This window comes from Protopterus annectens, chromosome 13.part0 (genome assembly GCF_019279795.1).
Source record: "Protopterus annectens isolate FY-2018-M chromosome 13.part0, PAN1.0, whole genome shotgun sequence".
NCBI classification, from domain to species: Eukaryota; Metazoa; Chordata; order Ceratodontiformes; family Protopteridae; genus Protopterus; species Protopterus annectens.
The window spans coordinates 1,203,806,590-1,203,831,040 of NC_056747.1; the positions used below are offsets into that span (position 1 = coordinate 1,203,806,590).

A 24,451-nucleotide genomic window follows, 5' to 3' on the forward strand; every position below is an offset into this window, starting at 1 on the left:
GAAGAATGCCGGCATTAGTTTCACAATGACATCAATACTGAACTTTTAAAAACAAGCAGTTTATTAAGCACAGTGTTGTGAGCTGATTAAACATCACTCTAAAACTCCAGAAATACACATTTATTTTGCATTCACTTTACATAACTACAGTAATTTAAAAACATATGCTAATTAGTCTAGGTCCATACATCGAAAACTAAAAATATCAAATGCAAGTAATGGACACAATTCAATCACCTGCCGATCGAAAAATACAGACAGTTAAACTTTTTTTTTTTTTGCAAGGGGGGACCCCCTCTTCCCACACACACACATACCTGCTAGCTGTATACAACAACTCCAAGATCATAATACAGTAAAGAAATGTTAAATTATGCAATCTAACTGTAACATGTTCTGGCAAAGAAAAAAAGCTGGCACATACGATCAGCTGATTTTCAATCAGCAGTACTGGCTTTTTTTTATCTCTAACAACTGCAACTTGAAACCAGTTGTCTATAACACTAAAATACATACACACACACACACACACACACACACATACATACATATATATATATATATATATATATACATATATATATATACATACATACACATATACGTATATGTGTGTGTGTGTGTGGATACATACTCACAAACACACAAAGAATGGCCTATGGCATATAAAGGCTTCCCTCCCAGTTTGTATTACCTCAAGGTTAATAAAAATAACTTCATAACAGCCTAAGTGGAAACTTTAATTACATAATGCAGGCCATTCTTAATTCTCAACATTTCTAAACCTCCAGAAAAGGAATGATGCAAATGCAAACTACAGAATGTCATTGGCTTTTATAGCTAATCTACATTCTCTCTAAATACTTCAGTTGGGCATTTTTTTTCTTTTCTGTTTCCATTTTTCAGTGTTCAAAAACGATTTTGCTATACAATGTACAACCTGTTACTGAAGCAAAACAAGTGCTGCATAAACTCAGTTACACAACAGAAGCTTCCTGTGTCATTCAGTATACCTTTTGAGAAAACAAGTATAAGACTATCACCACCTGTCCACTTTTTAAATTAGTGATCAACGGAACTAATGCAGTTTGCTAAATATGCAACACAGCTACAAATTTACTTAAAATGTCCGTAAGTGAAACAGATGTCTGACCTAAGAAATGTGGAACTATTTAACTCCCTGCAGACAGTGACGTAGACTTGAACTGGTGCCATTTTTACCTTAAATATATGGGCCTTCAGGATGTGATGTCCAAGTTCAATAGTCTGTTGTCGGTTGAGCTTCCCCTCCTGACGAGAGAACCAGAATGCAAGTAATGTGTGTCCACTCCTGCATATAGGATGGAAAGAACATATTCAGTTCAAGTCACAACATTAAAACAACATCTGTAGTACAGTAAAGGTTATTTGCTTAAAAATGTATACTCTAAATAAATATATGTGCTTAACATATACTCTGCTACAGAGAAAAGAATTCCTTTAAAAGCTTTCAATACTTCTCTTAAATAGATGAGCAATGTGTGACTCATTCATAGGTTCATAGGTGGGTACTACGCTAATGGGCCCTGGAGCCTTTACAAGCCTAGTCCATAGGATTACCATGGCATAGTGCAACCCGACCGTAGTTCCCAGTGCCTCTGTTGAGTAGAGCCACTGGAGTGATCCCTGGGATGAATTTTCTATTTTCCATCCACTCATCAAGATTTCTCTTGAAGAGGGCCAGTGAGGTGCTCTGCTTGACATGTATGGGAAGTCTATTCCATAGCATGGGCAGTCTCTGGGTTATAAACCTGTCCATTCAGCATGTTCTGTTGAGTGTGGTAATGAGGTTGAGGTCTCTGGAGCGTGTGGTGCGGAGGGATTGGGATTTCTTTAGATGTAGCATTTTTAACATAGCTGGGTCAGACATGGCTTTGTAAGTCAAACAGAAATATTCTCTAAGTAGACAATATGAGACAGAGAATAGTTGGAGTTTTTTGAGTCTGTCCATACAGGACAAGTGTTTAAGGCCTAGGATCCTATTTGTGAGGTACTTTTGTGACCTCTCCAGTTGTTGCAGGTGTCTAGTGAGGTACATGCCAAATGGGGCATTGTACACGATGATCGGCCTAATGAGGGAAGAGTAGAGGGAGACAATGACCTCTTTCTGCCTGGATGCAAAACCCTTAGTAATGAGAAGTACCACATAGAAGGACTTTTTGACCACAGTGGCAACATGGTGGTCAAGACAGAGGTTGCTGTCAACCAGTGTTCCCAGATCTCTTATAACGCCTTCTGTGTTCAGTGGACTACCATCAATCTGGTAATTCAAGGGAACCAGGTTTTTCCCAAGGGGGGTGGGGTGACGACACATTTGTGGGCACTGAGCTTAAGGTCATGGTTCTAATAGCTCCCAACTTGCAATCATCTGTGAACTTTGTCAGCCAGAGTCCCTTCGTGTTGGCCTGGACTTCAAAGAAGTAGGTACCAAAATGGAGAGGACCCAGGACCGAACCCTGTGGGACTCCACTCGTGACTGGTCGGCAGTCTAACAGAGTCAGCTACTTTCACACTGTGGGTTCTATCTGCGAGCGAGTTTGCAGCCCACCTAGTGATATAGGGGTTGATGCCTAGCTTAGTGAGTTTTTATATGATTCCTGAGTGGGGAATGGTATCAAAGGCCTTGGCCAGATCAAGGTAGGCTGTATGAATCACCACGCCTTCATCCACAGCTCTGGTGACCGACTCAAAGAAGTTGACTAAATTGAGCAGAAATGATCTACCCTTCACAAGACCAAACTGTGTAGGATCCAGAGTTTGGAGATTCCCTATACCCTTGTTTATTAGGTCCATGATGATGCATTCCATAGCTTTGCATATCAGACTCATCAGGCTAATGGGGCGATAGTTCCCAGGGTCTGTAGTTGCTCCTCCTTTATGGAGAGTGATGACTGTAGCAGTGCACCATGGTAGGGACAAAGCCTGAGGTGAGGCTGTGATTGAACAGGGTACACAGGTGAGATACCAGTTCACTCTGTAGGTCATGTAGAACACAACCAGGGATATTGTCAGGTCCCACAGAAGCTGTATTCTTGGCCTTGGACAGTGCTGTTTTAACCTGTGCAGTTGTAATACTGGGTGCCTGGCAATCTACTCTTATTGTGATTGGTCCTTGGGGGGGGGGGGTAAAGTTAGCACTGAATCTGTTGGCCAGTATATTGGCAATATCTGTTGGCTTGGTATAGGAGGTATCATTGTGCAGTAGCTCAGAGCAAATCTGAGTACTGCCGTGGAGATTCTTTACATAACTATAGAAGGCCTTGTGGTTGTCTTTACTATCTGCTGCAATTCTGTTTTCATAGCTAGCTTTAGAGGATTTGATGAGGGATCTCAACCTTTTGTTGAGGCTAATAAGAGAGATTTTCCAGTCTTGGGACTTCACCTTATTCCGCATCAGTTTCCTCCTCCTGTTGTAGAGTTTGTTTATGGCAGGTGACCACCAGATTGGCTTCCTTTATTTTGAGGAGAGCGTCTTGTTTCTATTGGGTATGGCGAGATCCATGCATTTGTGTCCGTGTTCACACAGTGCACTGGTGTATGATTCGGCAGTCATGCAACTATTCTCCATTTGCATGGGTGTCGTGAAGTAAGACACCTCTGTTTTTAGGAGCCCAAGGTTAGCGTTGGAGAAGTTTTTCATGGCAGTTACCTTTGTGGGGGGGGGGGGCGTAGGAGGGATGTGGATTTCCAAGGTGATTAGTTTGTGATCGGATCTAACCAGGGAGGAGTTAGTTTGTGATCGGATCTAACCAGGGAGGAGTTGACTATTGGTGTAGAGCAATGGTTGCCCATGTTTGTAACGACCAGGTCAAGGATGTTGCTACCTCTAGTGGGAGTAAGAACGAGCTGGTCCATGGTATTGGAATTAATGAATTCCAGAAAGCATTGGGCAAGTGTATTGGTGCACGAGTAGTTTTCCCAGTTAATGGAGGGGTAGTTGAAGTTGCCCAGTATGAGAGTGTTAGGTTGGATCCTAATATTCTCCAGGGTGCTTAGGACATGGTTGGGGACCTATAGCAGGCTACGACCTGAATCGCTGTCTTTCCCAATGTTAGCTGCACCTGAACTATCTCAGATGTGTTATGTTGGGCTACCAGTCTGGAGGTGTGTGCATCCTTTATGAATATGGAAACACCACCACCTTTGGAGCTTCAGTCCAAGTTCTGGGGCCGAAAGGTGTGGAATGAGTTATAGCCTGGCAGTGCAGGGGTGCTTTCTGCTGCCTTGAACCAGGTCTCTGTTACAGCACAAACGTCGGTTTTCTCCATTTTAAGGAGTGCTTCGAGCGAGTGCATTTTGAGATTTAGACTTCTAGCATTGAGCAGCATGACTCTCAGATTGCATTGGTTTGTAGCTGTTACGGTGGCAATTTGGTCTTTGGAACACCATCTAATAAAGCCACTATAGGGGTGGCAAGAGCCTTGGCCAGTATCCGTTAGAAATAAAGTTGTGCTGTTATAATGGTTAGAGCTGCCTGACTTTACACTACTGTGAAATCTATAAACTCAAAGAGTTATGCATAACCACATTCATTTTCTTCTACTGCTCCCAACAGCTGCATCAAGAAATACATTTCTTGCAAAGGAAATACAAAACCACAAGTTGTCAGCCACACCGTCCATCAAAGAAAGCATACAGTTACCTTGTACTGCATGTTTACCATAGAGTATATTAAAACATGCACGCTCAGTGCAAAGCCAGAAATGACATAACTGTGTCAATACAAGCAGGAAGGTGCCATGATCATTAAACAAGTTATACTAATATAATGAGAATATTTAAATCAACAAAAATCTTTTAAATAATTCCAGTGTGTATCATACCTCTCAACCATACTGAATTCCTCATAATTTCCCAGTTTTGAGGCTAAAATAATGGGGTGCCACATATTCCCGAGTGGTCCTTTTAAATCAAGATTGTTTCTTTTTTTTACATTTTCTTTCAATACTGCTGATGCATGATCAGTTATGGTGCCTGACCCCTGACTTCTGTTTAAGAGAGAATGGCTTGTGCCTTTGGAGTGAATACCCAATGTATTTGAGAACTTGGATTTTGTAATCTAGATACCCTTTATGCCATCCATCAGCAGATTAATTATTTAACAGTTTAAGAAACATAACATCTGACCCCTAATAGTAATAATCTGTTCTGCAAAAAGTGGCGAGTCTTTACTTCATTTGCCGATATCAATGGATATGGCTCGTTTTCTTTAGCTGTGTCAATGTTTTAAATAATGGATGGATGCTAAAAAGACAAGTACTTAAAAAAAAGCTTTTGGCACTGTTGAAATGTGTGTTAATATTGTATGTTATGAATAACATTACTTAACCTTTATTTTATTTATTTACTTTATTTTACATTTGTTGACTGGGATAGTCCGACTGGATACATGTCCAATTTCAGCGGAGGCCCGGGGAGAAAAGCTCCAAAGGAAGTTACACAAGCAAACTTAACATAGTACAAATTAAACATAATTTACAGACTCTGTTGAGGAGTATAAATTATACAATCTCACAAACTTCTAATCTGGCTTAACAATTAAAACACAGTTGAGTTCAATTTGCAAAATAGTACTGGTACACTAGTAAGACTAAATATTTAGTCAGGCTTGGAGCAAGGACATAGCCATTGAAACTTGAAATACTGGCTTGAGAGTTTTCTTAAATTGAGATATGGTAGTGTCTACGGTAATGTTAGCAGGTAGTGTTGTTCCAAGCTTTGCCAACAGAGTTGGTGAACAGAGACACTTCAGCTGAATTGTTGGACTTGATAATTTGTACTACCATTCTACTAGATGAGCGAAGTGGTCTGAGGTTGGAGTGGGGATAGATGATCTTTTTCAAAGCAGTTGTATTTTCAGGTTGGTTAAGTACTTTGTGAGCCACAATAAGTTGGTTATACTGAATCTGCCTGGGTAGCTCTAGCCATCCGAGATTTTTTAGGTTTCTGCAGTGATGTGTTCTATAGGGCAGGCCAGTGGCAAATCTAGCTATGTTGTTATAGCAGCTAGAGAGTTTAAGTTCAGTTTTATTTAAGTTGGCAAGTAAAGGGGAATCATAGAAGAGGGTAGAGAGTAGATGGAGCGGGCAATAGCAGTCCTAGCAGATGGGGTTGGGAATGGCTTTATCTTATATAGTGAGCCTAGTCTTTTATTAATGGTTTTGATAGTTTTGTTAACGTGCACATCAAATTTTAGATTGTTGTCTACAATAACTCCACGAAGTTTCGTGTGGGCATCTGCGGAGATTATGGTACCATTATTAGACTTAATGGAGAGAGATAACATCAGGGATCTTTGGGTGGGGGAGAAAAGTAGGAGCTTTGTTTTGTTGGGATTTGGAATCAGACAGTGGTCGGCAAGCCGATTTTCAACTAAGTTAAAAGTACTCTGAGTAATTGTCTGCAGCTCTGTAGCGGAGGTGCCAGTGCAGATCAACATGGAGTTGTCCGCATATTGAATGCAGTTAGCTTTTGGGATGACACTGTGGAGGTCATTAATAAAAATGGAAAATGGTAGTGGTCCCAGAATAGACCCCTGGGGGACACCTAGGGTGTTGGGTAGGTGGGTGGATAGTTTGTTCTGCCATAGGACGGCTTGTTGTCTATTGTGCAGATAGGATTGAAACCACTGAAGAGAGTGATTGCCTAGAGACATTGTTGTCAGGGTGTGGATGAGTAGATGGTGGTTAACCATATTAAAAGTCTTAGAGAGATCGGGCTGAGGATAATTTGTTGTTGTTCCTGTTATAGTTTATAGAATTAAAGAAGGTGATGAGGGCTGTGGTGGTACTATGATGTGGTCTGAAGCCATGCTGAGATTTAGCCAGTAGATTGTTCTGGGTTAGGAAGTACAGAAGTTGTTTGTGGATGCACTTTTCCATGACTTTTGCCAGAGGTGACAAGATGGCTATGGGTCTATTATTAGATAATTCAGTAGAGCTACCACCTTTATGGAGGGGTATGACACGAGATATTTACCAGATAGAGGGGACTGTGGCTTCTGATATGGTCCGATTAATTAGAATGGAAACGAGGTACGCTATAGTATCTGCAGCTTTTTGTAAATATTCAGCAGGGAGAAGGTCAGTGGCTATGGTAGTAGGTTTTAATTTTTTTATTAGAATATGAATGAAAGATGTAGAGACTGGTTGGAAGCTAAAGGAGGGCTGGGTACTGGGAATGGTATCCTGTATGTTAGAGGAGTTCAGGGGTAATTGGCTAGCTAGGGCTTGGATAGTCTCAATAAAGAAACTATTAAAAATGTTAGTGACATCCTCTGGTAGTTTATCAGTAGAGTATGAGGGAGGTGGAGTGGTGGTTTGACCTGGGTGCAGTAGTTTGTTTATACCTGTCCAGAATTTTTGAGGGTTATTTTGGTTTCCTTGCTGGAGATGGAAGTAATAGTTTTTTTTTTTTATCTAGTAAGATGGATCTTTTTGTCTTGTTCCTTATTTGCCGAAATTTAATTTGATCTAGAGGGGTTTTTGTAGCATGCCATGTATCCCATGCCTTATTCCTGACGATGATTTTTGATTTGGTTTCTTTAGAGAGCCATGGGGAAACCTTTGTTTTGATCCTAGTGGGGAGAGCAGGAGCATGGTAAGGAATTTATTGTTAAAGTAAGCATCAGCTTCATCTAGGGGCAAGTGTTTTAGGGCAGACAAACTGCATGATTTAAGTTTGTCCTGAAACTTGTTAGGATTAAAGCTTTTATTATTTCTTACTGTTCTATAGGTGGGCTGATGGGAATTATAGGTTTTGTGTTTACAAATAAACACGAGAAAGTGATCACTGAGGTCATCAGGGATGGTCCCTGATGTATACATTTGGGGGTGGCTATTGTTTAGTATCTAGTCCAGTATACTTTCTTTTTGGTTAAGTTTACCTAATCTGGTGAGGGTGGATATGACCTGTGTGAGCCCATACAGGTTTACATGGGTGGTAGGAGACTGAGAGGAGCAGGTGTTCCAGTCAATGTTAAAATCTCCAAGTACTATAGTTTCTTGTGGATAGTTATTAGCTAACCAGTGGAGGATAACTTCTAGGGTTTTAGTATTATTCCCTGGGGGAATGTACAAGCAGACAATATTTATGCAATTGTTTTTGTTAATTTGGAACTTGGTAGAAAGTATTTCTGCTTTATTGACCTGGGGTAATTGTATGGGGTCTAAGGTAACATTTAGTAAAGATTTGAAGAGTACAACTACCCCCCTCCCTTCCTAGTAGTGTGGTCAAGTCTAAGTATATTATACCCAGGTGGTAAAACTTCATTATCTGAGGTTGATAGTTTTAGCCAGGTTTCAGTTAGGCACAGACAATCAGGGGAATGGCCTTGTAAGAGGGCATGTAAGTTATGAACCTTATAATTTATGCCTCTAATATTTAGATGGCAGACCAGGAGGGAGTTGGGGGACCTATTAATAGATAGTGATTTGGTAGGGTTATTATCATATGAGGTTGCGCTATCTAGAGTGGAAGGGCCAGGGTTTGGGTGAATATCTCCATCCATTGTGAGGTTATAGCGTAGGTTTACGATGAGCTCCAGGAATCTGTTTATAAGTCTTTGATAATGTTTAGATTTTGAGCTGATGTATCTAGCTTGAATAGGCTGATGGTATATTGTGGTTAAGGAATTGGGTACAAGATTAACTAATGGGTGACCTGCCATATTTGACACAAATGGGGTAGTTTGACACTTTTGGTATTGAAATCCTAGGTAAGACTGATTTTCATAAGTGGAGAGGAGATATGGAATTAAAATAAGGGACAGCAGAGAGAGTAGTGACATTGTTTTGGATGGTGACATAGTTGGAGGCTGGGTTAATGTTTTAAATATAGAGCCCTCAGTTTTCCAGTATTACTGTTTTACTTTGCAATACTTTAAAATTAAGTGTTTTTTCACAAATATGTGTGTGTTTTTTTACTATAATTCTTTGCCAGATTTGTACAGATTTGGTTCATTATGTATTTAACGGGTCTATAATATCTTGACAAGATGGCATAACAGCGAATGCCGTTTCAGCGACAAATAAACAGCGAACTGCAAATACAGCAAAAGGCCAGGTCACCAATTTTTTCCTAGGGGAAAAACTGGTAGAACAACAAGACACAACACAGCACTTAAAACATTTCAAAGTGGGGGGGCTTCACCCCCATACTCTCCAATGTGCCCCCCATACCCCCCTAACTAAATATACCAACTCTGAGATCGCACTACAGTGGGGTAAAGGGCAATGTCACAGCGACAGCCAAGCAATTTTTTTCCCTAGGAAAAAATCGCTGACCTGAACTTTCGCTGTATTTACAGTTTGCTGTTTGTTGCTGAAACAGCATTCTCTGTTAAAAATGTCGACAAAATAATATAGACCTGTATTTACCACATTGAGCAGCTATCAAAGTATTTCCTGACTATGAGTCATGTGGTCCCACTTCCTGATGATGCAAGTGGGAGGGGGCAACTTACTGTGGGGTTGATTTGCTTTCTGTAGTCAGATTACAATACATAGACTGCAGCACTGCCAATTAAGTCAGTCTGTCAGACAATCAGCAGTAAATTAATAAATAAAATTATATAAATTATAATAATTACATTAAAATATAAATGCATTTACAGTCAAATAAAACATAAAGGTAAAATGGAGCAGAACATGGCCCATAATTAAATGTACAGTGATCGGCATGCATTATAATAACACAGTTATAACACTATGATAAATAGTTGTTTGTTGAAGGATGATCACTTTTAGGAATAAAACAAATAAAACTATGGGTACTTGAATCATCTCAGCAATGGCCTGCAATAAACTATGTTTGTGTATGACCTATGTAGTGCTGTAGAAATAGTACCTAATCTTACTCTGACTTGCAGTCAGGAAAAAATGGTAATGAAAGCAGGAATTTTAAATGTGACACAGCCGAGTCGTGCAAGGGGCAAACAGTCAGTCAATCAGCTGGTTACAAAATATCTGCCACTGCACATCAAACTAGCCAGATGACTGTCCTGGCCATTGTTTTGTTCTGGAGACCAGAAAACGAAAGTTGGAACTTGGAGCTGTAAAAGCTATACTGCCTGCACAGTGCACACATTAGACACGATGGTAAGTTATATGTAGTCTTTTGCAAAATAAACAATTTATTAAAAGGCAAGCAAAAAACTTCATACTTTAACTGAATCACTGCGTTTTCAAGACTTATTCAGATAAAATTCCACATAAAATTGTTGGCTTTATATATCAAAAAACTCCACCTATCAATTATACACAATCCAATAATAGTCAAACACTCATTAAAACAAGTTACAGATCTCAAAAATAATCACAGTTCTTCTTCTGCATAAAATATGCTATAAATAAATGCTGAATCCTCCATATAAAATGAAAAACTTGTAAATGTATAAATGTTAAAAATTTTCACATATAAAAAATGTTATCTATGTAAATTAAAAATGTAAAACTTTTCGGCATTTAAAACAACAAAATATTAATCTCTCTTTCCTGCCATGCAGTGGCCAAAGCACAAAAAATGCAGGTGGACATAAATAGAAGTAGTGTACAGAAATCTTATCCTATACCAAAGTAATTCACAGTCTAGCCGCTCTTATTTTTAACACTGAACTTGTACTTAAATTCTCATTAAGTCCATGATAAGCGATAGAAGTAATTCCACTTGATTTTAAGGAGGGTACTTGGGAGAGCAAAATCGAGTAACGTGAATTGTACTGGTAACTAATCCTGGAAGCTAACAGAAGCCCAGGACGTAATGGGAATTTAAGTACAGGTTCAGTATTAAAATGAGAGTGGCTAGACTGTGAATTAATTGGTATAGGATAAGATTTCTGCACTTTATTTTTTTTTTTCTATTTATGTCCACCTGCATTTTTCTGCTATGGTCACTAGATAGCAGTAAAGAGAGATTAATATTTTGTTATTTTAAATGCAGAAAAGTTTTCAGTTTTTAATTTACTTATATAACATTTTTATATGTGATATTTTTATATGTAAAGCTTTCAGGAATAACCCTTTCTCAATACTGAATACAAACATACACTAAGCAACTGCTTTTATACAAGCCAAGAAGTCATGTGACTGCAGCCAAAGTCATATGACAAATTTAAAATACATTTCAGAAAAATATATCTAAAAGAAACTTTAAAAAAAACTATTAAAAAGTGTACATACATATATACACAACGAGTATGCATATAATACATTTTACTTTCTCAAATATATGAATACAAAGATACATAAAAGTACATATAAATATAAAATACTCATTTCATATTGCGTTGTAATCCAACAAGGATAGGTTTAATGCTGACAGTACTATTAATGCCAGGGGGACTATCAGCTCCTAGGCGTACTATCCATTGATATTCTTTAGTTTCAAGTGAATTATTAATGTCACCACATCTATTCGAAGGAACAACCAAATCTATAACCCTAAATCTAAATGTGTGTGAATCACCATAAGTCTCAATGTGTTTGAATAAAGCATTCTGAGCACACTGCCTCCTGATTTCTGACTTGTGCTCAATGATCCTGTCCTTAAGTCTACGTGTAGTCTTACCAACATAGTATGCAGGGCATGCAATACATGATGCCATGTATACCACGTTGGTAGAAGTACACGTGGCTTTTATATGAAAATTATATGTATAATGTGTTTTCACATGCACATATTTAATAGATTCCAAAACATTGACCAAGTCAGAGCAACAGGAGCAGTGATGGCATGGATAAGTACCGAAATGGGACACAGAACATATAGGTCTATCAAAAACCAGTTTGGAAGGGGAGTAGAAGTCCTTGTAACATAGCATGCTTTTGAGGCTTCTCATATTCCTAAAACTAAAAAATGGTTTATCACCTAGTAATTTCATAAGTTCAGGCGATGCCATCAGAATAGGCCAATACTTATAGATTGTGCGCTTAACAAGAGTAACCTTACTAGCAAAACTGGTTACATATCTAAATCTTTGTACACCAGGATTAATGGTTAAACCTATTGTAATATCATGATTTACAGGATATGGATTCCTAAAATATGGAACATATAATGTGTCTCTATTAATAGAAACATAATTTTTTAATTCATTCAAAACAGTCATTTCATAGCCACAATCAAGAAAATCTTTAAATGTATCATTTAACTGTTCACAAAAAAATAGTATCATCCGTATTAAGTCTGCTTACTCTAATGAATTGAGACTTAACCACACCTCGAAAAACAGTGTCAAAGCACTACCATGGTAAACAAAGTTTAAACAAGATGTGCGGTATTTACAGATTGCATTGTGTCTGTTGTACTGTTAGAATATGGCTGGGCAGTGGCACTAGTCGAACTAGGTGAGGTAGTTTGGGTACTGGGTAGGGGTGCAGATTAGGTGTTGGTGGGGAATGAATGCCGAAGTAACCAATGAAATCTTTCTGAAGGGTCTGATTTTAAGAACGAGCACAGCCTGGGGGTAGTAACTGTAACAGTTGCAGTGACTTGCTTATGTGCATACCTCTCAATCACTCAGATCAAGAAATCTGGACAAAGCCAAAAATAATAGTTTGACAAAGGCCCAAAAAATAGGGACAGATTTTAAATATTGCTCCTGTAAACTCAAATAGTTGCTAGAATAACAGGTTTTGCATTATTTATTTTCTGAGGGATAGGAAGTCTGAAATTCAAATGTATGCCATTACTTATTAATATTTAGTGATTTTAATCTTCATGCTGTTATCTCACAATTCCACTGGAGTGGGCAGGGTTACATGATTATGTATGCAAATTTAATGTTAATCAGTGTCCTAATTTTTGGCCAGATGTACCTACTTTTCATGGGTCTTTGCCCAGATTTTTGATGTTTCCAGGTTGAGAGGTATGGTGTGTAGTATAAACTGATGACTTCAAATGCAGAATAATACATTTATCCACTCCACCAATATTTGCCCACAGTATTCAGACAGATGACTGAGGACAGTGTTGCTGAAGCCATTTCACCAAATTCATTTTGGCTGAATGCCATACAGATTGAAAGGCCAGGCAACTGAATGCTTTTGTGGTGTATCTGTACAAGTCAGGGACTTTAGGCTTAAAGACAGGGTAAGGACTAGGGTTAGATTCAAGGCTAGCACTGGCATTAGAATTAGGTTAGGGGTGTATGGGGTACGGTTGCTCACGGTTTGTTTTTGTTGGGTGTTAATTATCTGTTGGCTTTGTGTATTTTTGCTGATTACTTTTCTCCAGAAATTGGGATAATTTTTACTATTTCTGACTATGTATACTTGAGTGTTTTCAAAGATGTGGTCTTTCATGCTGTGACATGGAAAGTACAGTTGTGTACACTTACCATAAATTAGATGTTTGAGTGTATTCACTGTTGCAGTCATCACATTTGGGTTATCTGCTTGCAGTAGCCCTCAGTCGGCCTGATTATCAACGTCTTGGGTCCTGCGTCGGTTGCTGTCTCATCTTCTGTGACGTCAGGTAGTCAGGGGTATAAAGCATGCAGCCAATGCCATTACATCAGTTTTTCTTGCCCCAGATGTCAGGTGTCCCCTTAATGGGAAGCAATTATTATATATATATATATATATATATATATATATATATATATATATATATATATATACACACACATACACACAAGGTTATACTTCCAACAAAAAAGCAAATACACCAGAAAGCTTTTAAAGTATAGTAAAGGGAAATAGAGGTATAGCCAAAAGAAGTCAGGGGGCTGGAGGAAGGGTAACCAGGACTGCAACAGTGAATACACTCGAACATCTACATTTATGGTAAGTGTACACAAATGTACTATGTTCTTCATGTTTCACTGTTGCAGTCATCACATTTGGGTAGATTCCCAAAGGATGGGAGGAGGAATTTAGATAGCATAAGGACCAGCTATACGGCCTTACAAGACTGCAGTGGCAAAGCCAGCTCTGGATTTAGAGAAAATTGGCAAATGGTAATGCTTGGTGAAAGTATATACAGAACTCCAGGTAGCAGCTTCTAGGATGTCTCTGGTAGGGACACCTCTGAGAAAGGCTGTAGAGGTAGATACAGCCCTGGTTGAATGGGGTCTAATCCTCTGTGGGATAGGTTTTCCATGGTACTTATAGCAGAAATTATTGCAATGGCCTATCCATTTAGAAATGGTTTGCTTTGGAATAGCCTTCCCCTCTGCCCCTGCAGCAAAAGCCACCAGCAGTTGTTCAGATTTCCTTTGAGGTTTAGTCCTGTCAAAGAAAAATCTAAGTTGTCTGTGCACATCTAAGGAGTGCAGTATATGTTCCCCTTTGTTCTGCAGATTAGAAAAGAGGGTTGGCAAATGAATGGACTGATTAAGACCCACACTGGATACCACCTTGGGCATGAAAGAGGGACTGGTCCTGAGGGACACCCTGTCCGCATGAAAGATGATGAAAGGCTCCACTGCCATAAGGGCCTGTAATTCAGATACCCTTCTTGCTGAAGTGATTGCTAAAAGGAAAGCTGTTTTCCAAGAAAAGAATTTTAACTCTGCAGTTGCAGCTGGCTCAAAAGGAGGAAGAGTGAGTTTTTCCAATACAAAATCAAGGTCCCAGGCTGGAATTGGGGCTCTCCTGGGTGGTCTTAAGTTTTTGGCCCCTCTGAGGAACTGCTTGAGCAGTGGGTGAGAAAAGAGGGATGGATCTATGTTGTAATGAGCTGAAATGGCTGAGGTGTGAATTTTGATGGAGGAAAAGGAAAGGCCCTTGTGAAGCATCTCAGTTAAGTATTGAAGAATCTGAGGTAAATTGGGCACTGCTGTGGTCATCCCTTGAGTTTGGTCCAGGCACAGAATCTTTTCCATTTTTCAGCACAAGATTTTCTAGTACTAGGCCTCCTTGCCTCCAAAATTACATCCAACACTTGTTTACTTAGGGATGGTAACAAAGATATTAGGTAATTAGCCAGGCTGCCAGGTTCAAGGTTTGAAGATGGGGGTGCAGAATATGGCTCTCCTGCTGAGACAGCAGGGTAGGGGTCTGAGGTAGGTGCCATGGGTCCAGCTGTGACACACTGCACAAGAGGGGGTTACCAGTGTAGGCGTGGCCAGTCTGGTGCAATCAGCATCATCCTTGGTTTGTCCTGTTTGATCTTTAGTAGTACTTTGGAGAGGGGAGGCAGAGGAGGAAAGGCATAAACTGATAGATTTTTCCAGCTGAAGGACAGAGCATCCACTTTCCAAGCTTGACTGTGGGGAGTCCTTGTGCAGAATTTGTCCAACTGGTAGTTCTGGGGGGAAGCAAACAGGTCTATATCTGGGGTCCCCCATTTGTTGATCACTATGTTGAAACTCTTTGGTTCCAGATTCCACTCATGTGGATCCATGAGATTTCTGCTTAGTTTGTCTGCCAGTGTATTTAGTTTTCCTGGCAGGAATTGAGCCTGTAGATGCACTTGGTAGCGCAAGGCTGTGTTCCACAGGGCCATGGCTAGTCTGCAGAGGGGATAAGAATGGGTACCCCCCTGCTTGTTTATGTACCATATAACAGTGGTGTTGTCCGTCTTTACCATTAATTGTCCTGAGAGAATGTGGTCCTTGAAGGCTGTCAGAGAATCTGTACAGCTACCATTTATTTTTGATTGATATGCAGGTGCATCTGACTTGGGTTCCATTTGCCCTGAATGCACTTCCTTGCCAGGTGAGCCCCCCATGCATAGTCTGATGCATCTGTTGTTAGGGTTTGGGCAGCAGGGGATAGAGTGAATGGTAGTCCCTTGTTTTGGTGGCAGGCCTCTGCCCACCAAAGGAATTCTAACCGTAGGTAAGGTATGATGGGAATCATTGCTTCTAGATCTTGAGAATGTTGACACCATAGACTTTTTCGATACCACTGTAGTTTCCTCATATGCAGTCTTGCATATGGAATTAGTAGAATGCACGAGGCCATGGACCCCAAGGCTTGCAGTATTTGCCTTGCTGATAGCAGGGTTTTGTGGCCACTAGTTTGAACTAAGATGTTAAACGATTTTGTTTCTCTGGCATGAGGAAAGCCATCTGGAAAGTTGTGTTCAAGCTTGCTCCCAGGAATATAATTTGTTGACAGGGTACCAGATGTGATTTATTTTCGTTTATAGTGTACCCTAGACAAGTTAACACCTTTTGTACAAATGCCAGATGATTCAGAAGTATGTCCTGGCTTTCTGCCTGAATTAGACAATCGTCCAAGTATGGATATATTTGAATATTTCTTTGCCTGAAAAATGCAATAACCGGAGCTAGGCACTTTCTGAATACCCAGGGCACAGTTGATAAGCCAAAGGGCAGTGCAGAGAACTGATAGTGCATGCAGCCTGCTTTGAAGCGTAGGTATTTTCTGCAAGATTCCTTGATTGGGATGTGCAGGTAAGCTTCCTTTAAATCCAGTGTTGCCAACCAGGCATCTTTGCCTATCGTGGGAAGCAACTGGTGAAGAGTTGGCATCTAGAATTTTGGAATCACCAAAAAGGTGTTTAGGATAGACAGGTCCAGGATAGGACGCCATGAGTTGTCTTTTCTGGGTACCAGGAAAAGTCTTGAGTAGAAACCTTGTCCCTTTTCCTCTTCTGGTACAGTCTGAATAGCCTTTAATCTTAAGAGACAGAGTACTTGCTTTTGAGCCTCTAACCACTGATTTGGGGGTAGATCTGGCCAACCGTTTGGAGTTGGTAACGTGTGGAAGTGAAATCTGTATCCTTGGAAAACTATGTTTAAAACCCATTTGTCCTGGGTAATGAGTTCCCAGTTTTTTGCTTGCAGAGCAATCGTTCCCCCTAAAGGAGCAGTCAGTTGAGAAGTGCTTGGAAGTTTTAAAGGTAAGTCATTGAGACAGCTTACCATAGGGGGGAGTCTTACTACTCCCTGCTTTGGAAGTGGGAGCCCCCCACTGCTTAGTCCTGTGCATACCCTGGGACTGAAGCCTGGGTGTTCTGCTGGTTCTGGGTTTGAACGGAGAAGACCTGAAAGAGGCAGGAAAGGATCAATTTTTTGAGGGCCAATGCCTACTAAATCTGGGACGCTGCACTTGTAAGAAATCTTTAACAGTTTGCCTAGATTTAGATTTTTCCTCCATCTTTTTAAGAACAACTTCTGCTTTGTCACCAAACAGGCGGTCCTGATTTAAAGGAGCATCCAGCAATTTAGTTTTAACATGATCTGGCAAAGATTGCTGCTTAAGCCAAGCATGCCTTCTAAGTACAGACCCGGTGACAGCAGCCCTGCAAAATGCTTCTAGTGAATCAAAACCACATTGCAAAGTATGTTCTCCAACCTGTTCAGCAGAATGCATTAAATCCTGCAAATCCTTATTTTCAACACAATCAGGAATCAACATCATTTTCTGTTTAAGCAATCCAATAACATGCTGCTGATACTTTTAACATATGAAACTGGCAATTTAAGGCCCTGATGGCCAAGGTTGCAGAGGTGTACACCTTCTTACCCCATCTATCCAGGGCCCTGGTGTCTCTATCAGAAGGGGTAGGATTTTTAGCAGTAGAAGCCTTAATGCTCTTGGGTCCCTGTGAAATGGTCTCAGGATCTGCAGTAGGATTTTTAAAAAGGAACTTGTGAGAATCAGGAACCCTGTAATATCTATCAGGTTTTCTGCGAGCAGGAGGTAAAGAGTCAGGGGCCAAGCTAGATTCAGAAAAGGCATCGTCAACAATGTCCAGCACAGGAGGGATAGCTAAAAGTCTGTGTTGGGGCAGGAGTAAGAAATCTTTTTAGAATCAGAGTAATCCTGGCTTTCTCAGTGAGAATGCTCCCTAAGAGTATGCAAGGTTTCACCAAAAGAAAAATCCTCTGGGGGAGAAGCAGAGGGAATAGAGTCCTCTGCATCAGAATCCTCATAGACAGATAAGGATAAATCCTTGTCATCAGAGGAGACAGAAATTTCAGAATCCTGGTCAGAAGTACCATAAGCAAATTCAGTCCTAGGTCTCTTAGAGGGGGAAGGCTGGTTTCCCTGATTAAAGTAATAAGGTCTTTAGCCATTCTTATCATTTGTTTTTTAAGCATAGAGGCCTGACCATGCGGTCTGGGTGTCGGTTTCCTAGGCATGGTTCGAGTTTTAGGCCTAGAAGAAGAAGATGGCATTGGTTTAATATGCAAGTCATTAGGCCTGAATACACCCTCAGAAGCCGGTGCCTGCACAGCGGCTCCGGACCGATCCAAGGTAGCAACATCCGCAGGTTCCACGGTTGAAGCATGTCGCAGCATACCTGACTCTGAATGGGGTCTCAGTAGAGGCCTGCGAATCTGAAGTAGCGGGTATCAAGGGCTGCAAAAGCACCTCACTGAGTACCAGCGAACTGGCGACTAGCTTAGGAGAAGCGTCGTCGGCAGCTTTTGACCTAGGCAGCCTGTCTCTGTCTTTATCTTTGCGTTTTTTCGAAATGTCAGTAGTCGGGTGGCTTACCGAAGACCTATCTGAATAACTGAACCGAGTACCAAAATATTTAGAAGCGAAAATTTACTGACAACGAATAATTCGTGGTTTAAATAAGGCACAAAACTGACATCGAGGTACGTCATGGTCAGGGCCTAGGTAAGGAATACAGTATGAATGAAAATCTTTATGAGGTATTCGCTTTCCACAAGAAATACAATTACTGACTTTTACTGACATCGGTTTAGAGCAAGAAAAAGTTTCCCAATGGGGTATGTAGCTTTAGTTGAAGACTTTAGTTCTGAAACTCGAAAACAAAAATTTCAGGAGTCGGCCGACCGGCACCTGCAAACTGCTTCTGCTTCGGGCACCACACGGCATGAAAGACTGGTGCAATGGCGTCGGCTACATGCTTTATACGCCTGACTACCTGACGTCACGCAAGATGAGACAGCAACCGAAGCAGGACCCAAGACTTTGATAATCGGGCTGACTGAGGGCTACTGCAAGCAGATAACCCAAATGTGATGACTGCAACAGTGAAGCATGAAGAACATCCTTAGTTGAACTTCATGCACACGAGTAAATCATGTACTACCCACTGAATGCCATTCTAAATTCTTACGGCTACAAAGCCTGATCAATGAGTGCCTTCTAAAACACTTAAGTAACTGCAAATTTACTGATATGCATATTACATTTTGGCCCTTCAGTGAACATTTTTCTACTTCATTTCATATGCAAATGAGCATCTGCCAAGACACCTGATGGCCTGCACTGGGGGAAGCAATTAGTGAAGTGGAAATGAGGGCAGCAATTCTCCAGTGCAGTGTTTTGCTACATAATGTGGGAGTTGTGCAGTGCAGTCAGTTACTGGGATACAGACAGATGCTTGCAAGCATCAGTAAGTGAAGAGCTGTGAAGGAATATATATTTATATATTACTGAGTTGGAGTCAGTGGTGGTAAATGCACCGTTAAAAATGCCTGCTCATTTACTTGCTTAGTCTTTCATTCACCTTGTTAAAAGTTAGCCCCACTGGATCAACTGCCCATTTACAGACTAAAACTAGATGCACAATACATAAATACAAACAATGTTATGTACATTACAATAACATGCAGCTAAAGTGGAGACAGAACTAAATTAGAAATATCTGTGCCCTCTCATTTTTTTTTTACTACTTAGTAAAGTACTGAAAATTTTATTTATTTTTTTTTAACTCGTTTATCCCACACGCACACACACACACACACACACACACACACACACACACACACACACACACACACACCACCTTACTAATGTAAACTAACACTTGCCCTGCACCTCACCTCAGGAAAAACTTTTTCCATAACACAACCACTATTATAAGAAACCACGTCCTATGATACTGTTGGGAGTATTTGTTTTATTGTATTGCATTTTTAGTTTAAAAGATCAGATAAACTGAAAAATGGTATCAGACAATTAACTCATCCTTAACCCAAAAAAGACTAAGCTCCTACTCTTCCTACCCCGTTCCCTCTCTCAGCACAATACCACCTTTACTATCAAATCCTCTAACACAATCATCCAAACTGATACCCACTCTAAACTCCTTGGGGTCATCATTGATGACAAGCTTAAATTCAACCTCCACATACTTCAATGTATAAAGAAAACACATCAGAAACTGGGCCTACTACATCGAACAAAAAATTTCTAACCCCCAACTCTAGACTCACCCTAGCACAGGCACTCCTCCTCCCCTCCCTCCTTTATGCCACCCCAGTTCTCACCAATATTCAGGTCACAACACTGAACAAACTCCAACAAACATATCTCTAACTTACAATGCACCTCACTGTATTTCACTAAACTCTCTCCAATGGCATGAACTCCCCAAACAACTGCAGCTATCTCAGTTTTTAATGTTACACTCTATTCTTTACAAACCATTACTCTGCCCATCTCTTTCTTCGTTGATCTCCAACTATACCCCAACTCAACCCCTCCGTACCTCTAACCAGAACCTACTGGATATCTACCAATCAAAAAAAACTGTAGGCAAACTACTTTACAAATACTCTGTTGCTCAGGCTTGGAACAAGTTTCCCTTCACATCTGCTCTATAACCCACTCCCGATACTTTAGAAATGAACTAAAGACTCACCTTCATAACTCCAAGACCTGTCCCTGCTATGACCCAACAAAAGTCCTCTATCACTCTTCTAGATGCCTCTCTCCCCCTACTTCTTGCACCTCTCCTTCTAGGGTGATTCTTACTGCTTCTCCCTCTAATGTGAATGACTGCACAAAAACTTGTTTTGAAAATTGCAAGTCTATGTATATACATTACTGTGTGTTCTCTTTTGTGACTTATTGAGTCTACTTTCTACTAACTATAACACACTCTGTGTGTTACTCTGATGTATTGATCAGCATACAAAATTATTTTTATGTCTAATTATTGTAAGGTGTCTCTTACTGTTTCTCCCTCAAATGTGAATGACTGCACAGAAACTCTCGTAAAATTTTACTTGTTTGTGTAACATTATTGTGTGCTCTCTTATGTGACCTATTGTGCCTGCTTTCTACCAACTATAACACACACTGTATGTTATTTTGATGTATTGATCAACATGCAAAATTATTCTTATTAATATTTATTGCTTTAAATACTGCGATTAGTGAAAAAGTGTATTCTGCTTTTTAATTGTATATCGCCTTTTTGATTGGAGCTTTTCTCCTTGGGTCTCCTCTGAAAATGGGCCACAAGCCCAGCAGGACCAACCCGGTTAACAAATGTCAATAAATAAATAAATAAAATAAATAAGTGGAGTGTTTGTTTTTTTGTGGTTTATTTTTTGTGGGTTTCAGTGTTTTTTGTTGGTATTTTGAATGTCAGTACTTTGATGTTTTGACTTATAAACCGTCTTTTGGAGTCTGCATTTTTAACTATAATCACAATTCTTACATTCAAAAATATTTTAAAAAAAAAAGCAAAACTCCATCTATTGTAGAAACTCACCAACTAGTACTTTGGAATCATTACCAGTTAGCAATAATAAATACTTAGGTTACATTCCAAAAGATACTACATATAGATCAAAAGATTGTATATGGCTTCTCGTGACTTCCTTTTACTTATGCATTTGTTTGCTGACCTGAGCAGTGGAATAATATAGCAATAACCCATGCCTGGGTGCGGGTAATGCTGGATTTACCCACGGTTGGTGTGGTTTGGTCACGGGAAGCCCAGTGGCCAAACAAAGACAACCGTGGGTAATCCAGCATTACCCACTCCAGGCGTGGTTATTATATTATACAATGACATTATTTATGAAAAAAATAATTACTTTTCTTAAATAATGGCATTGTATAATGCCTCCTTGCTGCCCTTTCGCAGCTGTCTGGTATTCTGCGGCAGTTCCGATGTACTGTGCATGCGTATGCTTACACAGTACATCAGAGCTGTGGGCGGAAGCAACAGAGAAAGCAAGATCTCCGCTGCTTTTTACAAACTGTCTCGCTTTGTTAAAGGAGTTTAACATAGCGAGACAGCTTTAAAAAAAGCAACGGAGAATCTCCGTTGCTTTTTTTAAAGCTGTCTCGCTATGTTAAACCCATTTAACATAGCAAGACAGTTTTGAAAAAAGCAAAGGAGAAAGCAAGATCTCCGTCATTTTTACAAAGTGTCTCGCTATGTTAAAGGAGTTTAACATGGCGAGACAGCTTTAAAAAACCAATGGAGAATCTCTGTTGCATTTTTTAAAGCTGTCTTACTATGTTAAACCCATTTAACATAGCGGGACACCTTTAAAAAAAGCAACGGAGATAGGAAGATCTCCGTTACTATTTTTTAAAGCTGTCTCGCTATGTTAAACTCGTTTAACATAGCGAGACAGTGTGTAAAGAGCAACGGAGATCTTGCGTTCTCTGTTGCTGTAGATCTCCGTTGCTTTAAAAAAAGAGTTATACTAATGGAAAAAGTCCGGGTGACCGGACCTTTTTCCATTACTATAACCCTGACTTACAACGTGCACGCTGACCAATCAGCGTGCACGTTTTGGAATATTAATGGGGGAGTCACTGTATAATGACAGATGACCCATTTCAGCAGCAGCTAAGCAGGTACATAATACAAACTCTTACAGGACGTATAAACAGTACAGGTAATAGCAAAATAAACTGGCAATTGCAGTGAAAAGAAAGGGTTAACACTGAGTAACAGCAGCAGCTGACATTCACCCTAAACAAAGTAGCTTGTGAGTGTGTATCTATCTTTGTGTGTGTGTGTGTGTGTGTGTGTGTGTGTGTGTGTGTGTGTGTGTGTGTGTGTGTGTGTGTGTCTAGCAATACACACCTATATACAAAAACAGAAAACTTGCTAACTATATTGAACATGCAATAAACATGGCAATTGAAAGCATCCTCACTGAGGGAACATTCACAACAATACTGAAACAACTCATATTGCTATTTAAAAGGGGTAACCACAGCAAAGTATAAAATAAGACACTTATAGTATAATTAAGTCATTTGTGAAAAACAATGGAAAAGCGCATACTCAACTTATATACTATGCAAATAATCCAAAACAAGTTGACACCAACCTAGCACTGATTCTGTCTTGGACAAAGCACCCAGACTACTTTAACTCAAAAAAATAAACCACACAACTAAAACATGTGGCTAGGATCATAGTGCTGCAGCACTGCTGTTAAGATCATTTTGATGTGGTAAACTACACAATTCTGAATGAGAAACTAAAATCATTAGGCTGCTACAACTCTACATACGTCAATTATCAGAAACACAGAGCTCAAATACTGAAGGCCAATATTTTTCACTCTTTTCACAAACAAAATGCATAAGCACACCGATCAACTAAAATAACCCAATACGTTGATAATGACACATTCACAGACATGGCAAAAAACACAGAAAACAGAAATGCAAGCCTTACTCAATACAGTGATCACACAGCTCAAACAGTAAGCGTATTCTAAGCAAGCAATAATGCCTGACAGGGTGTGTGTTAATGTGTAATTAACGTCTTCCCTGTGGAGTTATGAGGCTGAATGCCACCTCTACACCCCTGGAAGGGCATTAATTATAGATTAACACACACCCTGGAGGGCAACAGTCATTTAGAGAATGGGCTCTCTGTAAAATTGTGTTTTACTTACTTATTTATATTTTTTTATTACTATATATTTTTTTTTATATATTTTTGATGTAAAACAGTTCCTCCACCTAATGTTCTAAAGTTGCTGTAGTATATGTAAATGGTGTTAGATGAAGCATTTTACATCCAAAATACATAATATAAAAAAAAAATATCTAGATATTTGCTTTATTTTTGGTCCCTTACTGCTAAACTGGTTTCTTGTCAGTCACTGGGGATTGAAGCCACTAAATGACATGCATTTGACTTTCAGATTTTATTTCCTTCAGAAAATTCATGTTAATACAAGTCCTGTTATTTAACCTACTTTTTATTTATTTATTTTTTTTTTAAGTACCACACTTAAAATCTGTTCCCATTTTTGAGCCTTTGTTCCCCCTTTATTTTAGGCTTTATCTAGATTTCTTCAGCTAAAACATTGAGAGGTACGCAAACCTCTTTGCTGCTGCTGCCAGAATTCCACTGATCTCACTGACTCCCTCTCTAACACAAACACCCCAACCATCCACCCACGCAAGCACATGCACAGACACACACCTGTACTTCAGAAAATGCATTCTAGCAAAAGTCCTATTATTGAAGCAACTTTGTGATTTTTAACAGGAATGTGTTCCTGTTTTGAGTCTTTGTCCCCCTTTATTTTAGGCTTTATTCAGTTAACTGTAATAATACCTACTGCTACAGAGGCTCCAATGGTGACAGAAGAGGGAAAAAGAAATTAATGGTACATTTCAGCTTATAATAGGTTATTGGCAGGGGAGAAGTATTATGCTGGCATGTATTTCTATTCCATCAAAAATTGATATTATGGAGCTTAAGAGAATTCTGAAAGAAATAAATTTACAGCAGGGGT

The 24,451-nt window shown here is 39.7% G+C and overlaps 1 protein-coding gene across 1 annotated transcript in view; it reads right to left on the reverse strand.

Annotated features, from left to right (window-relative positions):
- Positions 1-24,451, reverse strand: part of TANC2 (tetratricopeptide repeat, ankyrin repeat and coiled-coil containing 2) — a 2,676,984-nt gene that overhangs the window by 571,412 nt on the left and 2,081,121 nt on the right. Inside the window, exon 13 of the mRNA XM_044055212.1 lies at positions 1,222-1,330. Coding sequence (XP_043911147.1) covers positions 1,222-1,330 — 109 coding nt within the window. The remainder of the gene's footprint in view (positions 1-1,221; positions 1,331-24,451) is intronic.